The sequence below is a fragment of the Halictus rubicundus genome, chromosome 13 (genome assembly GCF_050948215.1).
Source record: "Halictus rubicundus isolate RS-2024b chromosome 13, iyHalRubi1_principal, whole genome shotgun sequence".
Lineage (NCBI taxonomy): Eukaryota > Metazoa > Arthropoda > Insecta > Hymenoptera > Halictidae > Halictus > Halictus rubicundus.
Window position 1 is genome coordinate 8,327,653 of NC_135161.1, and position 12,012 is coordinate 8,339,664.

Below are 12,012 nucleotides of genomic sequence, written 5' to 3' on the forward strand. Positions count from 1 at the left end.
TCAAGTGGAGGCCCCGAGCGGTACAAATTTTGGGTCCCTCAAAGTCAAATTAGAAGTTGCGAGAAAAGTCTCATAAACTTATTTACAAAAAAAGAAAGTGGCCACTGCACCCAGGGGCCTTGAAATATCTCAATTTTAATTTGGATAAATTGATCTCTATTTTTTTTTTTTAACTTCTTTAATGTTAGCAAATAGCGGGGCTATTGTAAAATTTGATTTTACATTGTGTGATCACTAGACTGCGGATCTTTTCCACCTGAATTGCAACAAACTAGAGTGAAATAGATATTTATTTTCTTTCGTAATATGTTTAATAGTTTGAAAATAATGTAACGGCATTTTAAAATTTTTCTAATGTTTTTACTGTTTTCAAATAAGCCTACCCATTTTTATCATAAACGCATAAAAACCGCAGTCTAAATATAAGAGTCGCCTATCGGTTGAATTATCCGTTTGGGAATCGAGCTGCCATAGTCTTCGTGACAAACGTATGCTGAAATGCGTCCTGAATTCGTTTCGAAACGTAGTCTACTAGAGGTTTCCGAAGGCCTGCGGTTCGCAAGCCGGCCACCGTGTAACGCAACAACAAGTTAATTATTCGAGACGTTGAAAATTTCAGCCTTGGATGCACTTATCGCGCATCGCTGCTGTTAATGGACGAGATACCTTTGCAAATTTCGCGACACGCCGCTTCGGCTAAGCGATTTACGTAACGCAGCGACAACGTTGAAACTCGATGCAGAAATTTCTTAAAAAATTGCAGCCCTCGTTTTCGGAAAATACCAACAGTTGAACCGTTCATATCCTGTCTTAATACAAGCCTCAGCTTGACGTCTCATTCAGCTCCGAACACGTTCCCAAATAAATTATAAATTGTAAACAAGAATAGTACACCTAGACAACCTGAACATAGACCGACGATTACTTCAAAAAGGTTTACGGAGCACTAAAAGCGAGTATTTTACATTACTTTATAAAAATAAGAAGAACGCGTCTATCCAAGTTTTTAGCCATTTTTGAAATAATATATACTCAAAGAAATAAATTTTCCGAGTACAGTGATTTCTCCATATATGTCGCCAGGGCCTGGATGATAAATGTCGCGGAATTATCCCCACCACTGCGGGACACCGTGAGAGGCCTCTCATTCCGAGGAGTGTAAACATAACAAGGCTCGAGCATGTCTCCTGGACGATGCATGACCCGTAACATATACAGTGAATTCCCGATATAAGTCACGACGAGCCTCGCGTTTAAAGGTCACTGGGACTACCCGCACCACCACGGATAATGACTTTTAAATTTCCAGCGTGTATTTCAAATGCAACGTTCGGCGAGAACCACAGATATCGTCTAAATGTCACTCGCCAGAACCGCGCAAGTGACTTACATCGAGAATCGACTGTAGTACGAACCAAATTTTTACTTTAACCGTTAAGATTGCCAAGAAAGTGTCTAAACAAAGTGTTTAACCAAACCGCGCAGGAAGTGCAAGTATCAGGTACACGTAACCAGCAGACCATTCACCTAATTAGCGCCATTTATCGCGACACCGTTCCGTCAAACGATCGCGTAAGAATCCGTATCCGTAGTCTGGTAATTAATCTGCACGTAACGCGTGCGGCGCGTTCGAAAAGGGAAACGTTCTCTCCCCCGCCCCCTCCCCCCTCTCTCTTTCTGTAAAGCGGCTATCGAAAACAGCGCGCCGCGGTCCAATAAACTGATACGGCTATTAACCGTTATCGTTGACTCGACATAACCGCGAGGCGTGCTCTTTTGAACCCGGGTTCCGCGGATTAAAGCGCGTGCACACGTCGCCGGAGATTGTTTCGCGGCGCGGTGCGGCGGGGGGCGCGCGCGAATCAATATTTTCGTTCCGGCGAGATCAACCGACGCGACAGCAACAAGTATCGCCGGCGACGAGATAACGCTAGAATTTTCCGCGCGACCTAAGAAGAAGATAGACGCGACGTTCTCCGCCGGCAAACAGGCCCGCGTCGAGAAGCGAAAAAGATAAAGAGATTCTTCGAGAGAGCGAGAGAGAGAGAGAGAGAGAGAGGAAGAATGACCGCCGGAGCAGCTCGGGGGTGGAAAATCGAGGGAAAGAGAGCGTGCTAGCGAGCGAACAGTTAGGTTCCCGGAGTCGGAGAACCCAACAGGCGGGCTGTCTGTCGAGCAAAATCAATGCGTGCCAGCGACAGGGAACCTACCCCTCTCGCCCTTCTTTCGTTCCGACGGCGAACAACTATCCTCCTCCAGCTAGACCGTGACCAACCCTCTTCACCCCTCTCTCTCTATCTCTCGGCCCGCAACCCCCTAGCTACCCGTCTTTCTCTTCTCTTTTCACCTTTCTGCCTAGCTTGCTCGCTTACTCCCGTTCCCACTCGTTCGTTCCCTCGTTCGTGTGTTCCCTCCTGCCGAACCTCCGAGGCACAAACGCGTCCGCCAGTCCGTGCTCACCCTCGTTTCATCCCCGACCCCCTCTTCGAAGCCCCCGCACCCTCGCCGCCCCCGCTTTCGCTCACCAAAGGCACAGCCAACCCCCGCCTCTCGAGGGACTAATAAGCTGTATTATTTTTATCACGGTCGGGCGAGACCGATTTTCCAACCCGTCTTCGCGGTACCCTCTTCTCGGTCAATCTCCGACTCGTTGTCGCCGGATTTTCTAAAATTTTCGCTCGTCGAATCGATCCCCTCCGGTCCTGTTAATTTTTGCAGTAATTATTCCATTGACTGCGATACCAACATTATTTCTCAACTACCAAACATAGGCTGGCAAAAGTACGAGGATATAATTAAATTATACGATGCTGAAGACGGTTCTAAAATAAAAGGAACTCTCAATTTCCCTGGCGAATTTCCTTGGAGATCGGCTGGAAATCGGCGCGAACAAATTCGGTTCGGATAATCGAGGACCGAACGACCGATCCGAACTTTCTCCATCCCAGAAAAATTCCCATTTCTAAATCTGCGAAATTCCCCTCGATTTCCCTGACGAATTTCCTCGGGGATCGGCTGGAAATCGGCGCGAACAAACTCGGTTCGGATAATCGAGGATCGAACGACCGATCCGAACTTTCTCCATCCCAGAAAAATTCCCATTTCTAAATCTGCGAAATTCCCCTAAATTTCCTAGTCAAATTTCCTCGGGGATCGGCAGAAAATCGGCACGGGCGACAAACTCGGTTTGGATAATCGAGGATCGAACGAGCGATCTGAACTTTCTCCAACCCAGAAAAATTCCCATTTCTAAATCTGCGAAATTTCCCTCGATTCCCCAGTCAAATTTCCTCAGGGATCGGCAGGAAATCGGCGCGAATAAACTCTGTTCGGATAATCGAGGCTCGAACGACCGATCCGAACTTTCTCCATCCCAGAAAAATTCCCATTTCTAAACCTGCGAAATTCCCCTAGATTTCCTAGTCAAATTTCCTCGGGGATCGGCAGAAAATCGGCACGGGCGACAAACTCGGTTCGGATAATCGAGGATCGAACGAGCGATCTGAACTTTCTCCACCCCAGAAAAATTCCCATTTCTAAATCTGCGAAATTCCCCTAGATTTCCTAGTCAAATTTCCTCGGGGATCGGCAGGAAATCGGCGCGGATGACACACTCGGTTCGAATAATCGAGGCTCGAACGACCAAGGCGAACTATATCGTGTTTGGACTCATTTTAACCGGAAAAATGTCGCGAACATGTTGCTGTACAAATTTCGGAAAATAACCATCCAAATCACTATTTCCTTCAGACGTTGAAAGACGGAATATCTGAAAACTAATTTTTCTGCTCCAAAATTTTAGGAGACGTCGAGACAATAATTCCCTAACCCAGAAAAATTCCACTTTCCGAATCTGTGAAATTCCCCTGGATGTCGCAGTCGAATTTCCTCGGGGATCGGCAGGAAATCTTCACGGGCGACAGACTCGGTTCGGATAATCGAGGCACCCATCGTGATTCGAACGACCGATCCGAACTGTGTCGTGTTTGGACTCATTTTAACCGGAAAAATGTCGCGAACGTGTTGCTGTAGAAATTTCGTAAAAAAAATCATTCGAGTCACTATTTCCTTCAGACGCTGACAGATCGAGTGTCTCAAAACTAACTTTTCCGTTCCAAAATGTTGTGCGACATCGGGACAATAATTCTCCATGCCACAAAAATTCCTCTTTCTGAATCTGCGAAATTCCCCAGGATGTCGCAGTCGAATTTCCTCGGGGATCGGCGGGAAATCGGCGCGAACGACAGACACGGTCGGCGAGCGTTGCGTTAGCCGGATCGGTAGGCAGAAGAGAGAGCGTAACAGGAATGTTACTCGAAACGAAACGAGCCGTGGAGTTGGCCGCGAGTGCTCCTCGCGAAAGCTACTCGGCGCGGCGGTTAATTATTAACGCGGGCCAACGCAGAGAGAAACCACCGAGCGCCGGTGCTGCTGCAGCTCGCGCACGCTCTCGCTCTAAGAGGGTTGCACCGCGCGCGTGTTTCCGCCGGCGCGGCATTAACCCGCTAGCCATCAAAATGTAAATATCGCCCCGGGTATCTGATTAAAGCTCCTCCGTGTTCCCGACCAGTTCGGATTAAAGCGCGCCGCCGGTGTCGACCAGTCGATAGACGAAACGACTTTTCCTTCGATCCTCGTCACCCCGCCGCGATCTTTCTCTCGATCGCGAAGGTGGGATCTTTAACCCGTCATTTGCCACCCGCGTGACTCGGACACCCGGTTTCCAAGACCAAAATCGAATTTTTGAAGCTTGCTCTTTAGGATACATTTTTAACCCTTAACGGGCCGGAAGTAAATTTACTTCCGGCCAGGTCGAAACTATTTTTCATACGAAGAGAAACTGCGGACTCAACAGTTTTATATCAAGTACAGAAAGGAAAATATTTATATTCTAGTGAACATTTATTAACCCTTTGCACTCGAAGCTATTTTCACTCCAAAACGAAACATTTCTTATGATCTAGAATAATTCCCTTGTATATCTTCTTTTTTCTGTTATAGATATAAAAATGGTGCAATTTACAAGTACAATACCGAAGTGTTTAGTAATTTATTAAATACAAACAGGTTTAATAATGTAAAAAATATTTTGAATAACGATACAGCAATTTTTAGTGGCGCCTTACAATCGCCATTCTTACAAAGCTATTCATTTATAATGCTTTTTACTCTTTTGTCCCCATTTTAACTCTATTGAGAAATCATTGAATATTGGTAGTTTATTGCCAGCGTTCGTAGTACAAACGAAGACACCACTTTAAAATACACGATATATAATAATAATAATAATAATAATAATATCATTTAAATTTGATTTTTGCTATATACGCGGCATTGGACCCGGTAAGTAAAAGTGTCGTGCCGCTTACGTGGCGGCATTGGTCCGTTAAGGGTTAATTCCTTGCATAATAATTACGATAAAGTCGAAAAATCATCGAATTTATTTGAAAACTCGTCAAATATTCTGGATTTCATCCAAAACATTTTCCATATTAGCTGAACTAACTTTTTCCCCGAAATCGGAAAACACATCCAACAATGCAATTTATTTTATGTATCTCGGGATCAGACAATTTTTGCTTTACTTCGTCCGGTTGACAGACAGTGAAAACGACGACGGTGAAGCATCGCCGCGCTGTATCCTTCTCTTTTCAGTGATATATCGGGAGCAGGTCCGCCGTGACTCGGATGTAACGCTGTTGGATAACGATCTCGATCCTTCCCGCCGCAATTTCATTCGAACGAGAGACTGCATCTCGTCGAGACGGTCCAGATTCTCGGGGAATAGTTCGCGCGGAAAAAAAAAGACGCCGGAACAGTTGTCGGTAGAGATAGGGGCCATCGTGCGAGAGAAAGAAAGAGAGAGAGAGAGAGAGAGAGAGATCCTTCGGAATCCTGGCACCGATTTCGCGGTGGAGAATGTACACCGAGAGATCGAGCCTTTTGGCCGCACGCCTGCCGAGAATACGCGAGCGATTCCGCTCTCTGCGGTTCTTCGAGCGACAAGGAGCGCGAAAAGCAGTCGATAACGTTGATATCGATCCTCAAAGGAAGAGGAAAACGAACTCTGCACTCTCCTTCCTCTCTCTCTCTCTCTCCGATCGCTGCTCAGTCGAGAGAGAGAGAGAGAATTTAGGGGTGGACTGCAACGCGTTTCTCTCTCTCTCTCTCTCTCTCTCTCTCTCTCTCTCTCTCTCTCTCTCTCTCTCTCGGTGTAAGGAGACGATGATGTCCTGTCGGTAGGTTTACCAGGAGGACGGGAGAGCCGTGTTGACGAGAAACGACAGGGCCGGCTCCCTAATTCGAATTTAGGTGTTGGGCGGGTTGGCAAGTGGGCGCAATGCGGTGTCACGCTGCGGGCGTTTGCTCTTTCTCCCCCTCCCCCCCCCCCCCCTCTCTCGCTCCTATTTCTCTCCATTGTACCCTCCTTTCCGGTTTCGGCTCTCCACTTGCCCCGTTTCAAACCAACCCCCTCTCTCCCTCTTCGCCAAACTCTGTCACCCCCCTTCAACCCCGTTAAATCCCACCAACACCTCGAACCACCTACTCCGTCTAAGCCGGATCGAGCGACCTTAATCGACCCCCTGTGATCTCGACGACGATCGCAAGCGCACACCCGAGACCCCACTACACTCTCCGACACGCGTTACCCGACAACCCCCTCTCCGCACCCACCCTCCTCCCTAACGCCACTAATTTCTGCGATCATCGCTGATTTTTCGCCAGAAGCTACTCTCACCCCCTAATCGCTCCTACGTGAAGGGCTGTTCTGCTTTCGAATCCCATTTTTCCCTGTCGATTTTTTAAAATTCTTCGCGGCCCCAAGGGTTTCGATTAACCCTCGGGCTCCCGGCTGCGAGTTCTAGGCCTATGCCGGAGTCATTTCTGACCCGATATGTCACTGCACAGTTTTCTTTCGCTATAAGGCGACGGCGAGGGAACCGCTTTCGTCGTATTTCGAATCAAGAAGAGGGGACGGCGATTTTCTTATTATATCTAGGATTATATCAGAATATAATAGGATTATATCAGAATAAAATTGTACATATTGACGGTCGCTCCAGCTTATCCCCGCCGCTACGGGTCACGAATGACCCCGGTGGTTACGGTGGGTTAATGATATGCATATTAGGTTGAACGGAAAGTGCACGTGTTTTTATGTCTGTACGCGTCAGCTACATAATTTTTAATTATTCTTTCCTTTCCGTTATCTTAATTATTCCTGTACCCCTTGTTATAATTACAAGTAGAGTTAAGAACGAAAGTGTTGGCATTATTTGTACTATATTACACTATTCAACCTCTCAAAATAATATTGAATTTCTATTTCTAAAACCTAAAATTTAAGTAGACTGCGGATCTCTGTCCAGTAATTAAAAACAAGAGTCGGTGCAGCTCAAAACAGTAAAGAAATTAAAAACATATCTAAGGACGTTGATATATTTGCAATTTATTTGGATCATTAAAGGAAAGAATAAATTGCAGTGCGTCTTCCATTCGTTTCAATCGATCCAATTTTTATTTTGCCTAAAAAACCGCAGTCTAATTATTAACCCTTAGCACTCGAATGGCGACTATAAGGCGCCACTAAAAATTGCTATATCATTATTCACATTGTTAAATTTATTTCTATTTAATACATTACTAAACACTTCAGTACTGTACGAGAAAATTCCACCATGTTCTTATGTATAACATGAAAAACATATATATAGAAAGGAAATATTCTAAGCCGGAAGAAACGTTTCGTTTTGGAGTCAAAATAGCTTCGAGTGCAAATGATAAAATTTCTCTTTCGTACGAATAAAATGGGCAACAGTTGTATGAAACATACAAAATTCACGTGTTCAAAAAGAAACTAATGCAGCCTCATTATCTTGCGATTAACGCGTTAACTGGCATATCAGTCACATATGGCTGACAGTGATTATTGCCTAAGTTTAGACATTCATTTTTATTGACGTATCCAAATAAACCGAATTTTATCAAGATCTTTAGAATTCGAACAGATTAAAACAGTATCCCCTATAATACATTTACAATTTCTAGTTTTGCTTTCATTAATTAAATTACTCTGATTTTGTAAGAATCTCTGGGAATGATATGTGGCAGTTCACGTGTTAATGCAATATTCATTTTGCATTAAAAATCCACCGTCTATAAGAACAGCCCGCCATTAAATGTGCGATCGAATTACATTTTCAATAAGAACCCGGTCGAAGGAACGTAACCACGGAATAAATCCAAAGCCGATAGGAGGCGATTGACGCCACCGCGGCGTCAGCGGTCGAACCACGCTAGTTTCGCGAAGCATTCTAGTTTCGCGAGCCGTTCGCCCGCGGCCACTCTCATTGAAAAGAAAAACGCGCGAGAGCAGGCTCGTCGAGCGTAAGTTTACGACTTCGAAATAGCAGAGCCGTGCTCGGCGTTACACGATCGCCGACACGTAAAACTCGAAGAAACTCACCTTTTGCCACGGGGAGAGAGGAACACGTACCACGGCCGGTAAGCCGAAACGATAAAAACCGAGCGGCAGAGAAAAAAAGAAAGAAGAAGAAGAAGAAGAAGAAGAAGAAGAAGCAACACGAGGGTAAAAAGGAAGAAAGTGTTACGATCCGACGGAGGAGAGGCGAAGAAGCTGAGAAGTTACCCTCCGGGCCTGGGGATTTCGTTTCTTGGGAAAATATACACGCCGTGAACGGCTTAAACGATACGGAAAACTTTCCGGATCCGATGAAAAAGCGCGCCAGGAGATCTTTGTGTACTTTTCACCGTTTTCGGTCGCCACGATCGCCGGCCTTTCTTCGTTTCGTATTTTCCCGGGAACTTTCTACTTGATTTTAGCCGACAGTTACACGACGGCGACCATACATTCTTTATTGGTGGAGGACTGTCCTTTATCTCTAGTTCTTTCAACCCCTAGCAAATTTCTTCTAACTGAAACGAAAACACTATCGATTAGACTGCGGTACCTTATGCGAAATACAAATTGTCCATCACTAAAAACAGTAGCCATGTACAAGATTTCTTTTTCTAATGATCAGTTGGAAATAATATGTTACCACTCTTGGACTCTTTTCATCTTCGAAATTGCAACAGCACATTTTTCTCATAAATGCTAGTCTACTTATTTGATCTTCCTCGCACTCTAAAAATTCTCAGACACCATAAATGCTAGATCCTCAGTCAACTATTGATCTTCCTCGCACTCTAAAAATTCTCAGACACCATAAATGCTAGATCCTCAGTCAACTATTGATCTTCCTCGGACTCTAAAAATTCTCAGACACCATAAATGCTAGATCCTCAGTCAACTATTATCTTCCTCGCACTCTAAAAATTCTCAGACACCGTAAAGATCCGCAGTCCAATCGAACAGGAGTCTACCAACGAGGACTCTGCCAGTTTTTCGACTCGGCTGTTGCGCGAGGAATGTCATAATGCTTCCGGTTTTCCAGCGAAACGCGATCCTCGAGCGTGTCGCGTGACGAAAAGATTCGAAATCCAACGATCTCTCGGGAACGTAACGTGTGAAACTCGAACTCGCGTTCGACTCGAGTGGCTCGCGAGAGGCGACGAAGACCGGGGACCGATAACCTTCCCGTGTGTCTGAAAAATGTCCCGACCGCCGGAACAGTTTCGTTATCTTTCGTTAGGCACGCTCGCCTAATCATCGCCGACGTGTGCATAGATCTAGAAATAAACCGGGGGAACGATGCCAATAAAACAAACATCCGGTTTCTCATTGCTCTCGGCACGATCAGCACGTTTGTTTATCCGGTTCGATCGAATTTCCTGCCGTTTTACAACAACAATGATAACTAGTGTATTGCTCGGAGAACTGTGTCACTCACCTTGCTCTTTCTCCGGGACCTTGGCTGGGACCTTCTTGTCCGGCGCCTTTGGAGAACAATTCTTTCGTGCTGGTCGAACCGACGTCAACGTCGATGGAACCTGTAACAAATGTTTAACGTTTATTCAACAGACTGTAATCATTAGATTTTATGCGTTTCACGGTGGACAGTGAAAATATTTGAATCATTTAAAAATGCTTAAAAATTAAAATAAGGAAAATCATTGAGGGACGACTGAGACTTCAAAAGGGTTAACACCTTTGGGAGAACATTTTTGATCTGATCACGATCGATAGTTACGTCATTACTCGGCAAGAATGATACATCTACGCAGATGAGCAGGTGTACTCATATAATTGGCGACTGAATTAAATTTTGTAAGTCACTAGGTTTGCGGTGCACTAAAAGAACAACAATATGGCTATCCAAATTTTTAGCCTTTTGTGTCATAATATACACAAAGAAATAAAATTCTGGAATAATTCCTCGCGGATGCCTCTTTACAATCTCAGTAGTCGCAAATTAAAAATCTCAGAACCTGTTAGAATGACGGGACCCTTGAACCTAGTGTGAAAGGTACTCACCACCTTCTCGGACCGTTCGCCGGACGGCAGTCTGGCGATGGTAGCGTCTGGACTGTCCTCCGGCGGCGGGGGTTGCACTATCCAATTATACTCTCGTTTTTCAACGGGCAGGCCCCACCGTTCGTACTCGAGGCTCTGTGTGCGCAACGTTTCGTAACAATCGAGGCAGACCACGGCGAAATCCCCGTTCTCCAACAGCAGACTCTTCTCCGGCTGCCGGTGGTACTTGAGGAACGGGAAGTCCTTGACGAGCAACGCTCTGACTCGTTTCCGGTAGGTGGTTATGCCGCAGACGTAGCAGCAGTAGTCGTGGGTATTGTACTGTCTTTCGGCGGCGTTCACTTGCTGACCGCTGGGAAGGGATTCGTATCGACGCCACTGCGCCAAAAGGGAGTGATAACAGAACGTGCATACCAACGCGGAGCCGTCCTCGCGTAGCTGCTCGGCGTTCGGCGGCGACTGGTGCCGCAACAATTCCGGGAAGAACGGCGCGTTCCGACCCTGGGGTCGACCGTACAACACTCGAGCCAGAGTCAGGTCGCTGTGCAGGCCGCACAGGAAACAGTATATGGAGCTGCTCGACGTCCCCGGGTTGCTGCCGAACGTTCGGTCCGAACTGGAGCTCGGCGGCGTCGCGATCGACCGGTTCACGTCGCCGTTCGGATGAGGACTAGGAATATCATACCTGAAAGATCGTTTAAAAGACGTTAGTCGGTGCGACGTGGGTCACAGCTGGCAAAAATTGCCGAGGAGCTACTGCCTTGCGTTATTGCGAGCTGAAGGGAAATATTGAATGCAAATATTGAAGGGGAATATTGAAACGCAAATTCCAATCCAGACGAGACCGGCTCTGCAAGTATTATGAGGTTCGTAATCAGTGCTCGTTCTAGACTTCAAAACCAGCTTGTAATGTGATTACGTAAAAAGTATACTCATTGACAACTTTTTTTGTTCTTAAGTAGTACTCGACTTGAATTCGTAAATACATATTAACCTTGATCCTATCCCTAGCCAAAGTCTACACACAGAGACTACAGAAGTATCAATACTGGTGACGAGCGAGGCCCTCCTTGTCTCTCGCCAATGACGTCTATTCAGCTCGCAATAATACAAGTTTATCGAAACGCAAAACTGTTGCTGTTGGATATTTTTGCATTCCGAAGTAGCTTTCGAACGGTTTCTGTTCCGGGGGATCAGACAAAGGTGTCGGACAACCTGCGACGTTCTAGAGGAACACGTTCGGCGTCCATGCTCTCCCACTGTTGGGCCAGGTGGTTCACACAGTGAGTACAGGCCAACACTCTGCCGTGACTATCCATACAAGCGTTCTCCGAGGTGCGCGCCATTCCTCGCAGACAGGGAAAATGCATGGCGTGCGAGTTCATTCCTTCCGGGCTCGTGGACAACCTAACGACAAGACAATTGATTAGGCGTCGTTGTTCGACGTCCAATTAGATTATTGCCCGGCACGTTCGCTACCGCCGTCGCACAAACGCGCCGTTCGCAATCTCGTAATTTACTGAAAGATTTCCTTTCTTAATAGGTTCAGTAGGTTGAAAACATTACTACCGTTT

The 12,012-nt window shown here is 46.0% G+C and overlaps 1 protein-coding gene across 1 annotated transcript in view; it reads right to left on the bottom strand.

Moving 5' to 3' along the window:
• The window catches only part of Px (MAP7 domain-containg protein plexus), a 109,208-nt gene that overhangs the window by 92,631 nt on the left and 4,565 nt on the right, over window positions 1-12,012 (bottom strand). The window contains exons 5-7 of the mRNA XM_076799761.1: window positions 11,654-11,845; window positions 10,439-11,123; window positions 9,855-9,954 (exon numbers count right to left, since the gene is read on the bottom strand). Coding sequence (XP_076655876.1) covers window positions 9,855-9,954; window positions 10,439-11,123; window positions 11,654-11,845 — 977 coding nt within the window. The remainder of the gene's footprint in view (window positions 1-9,854; window positions 9,955-10,438; window positions 11,124-11,653; window positions 11,846-12,012) is intronic.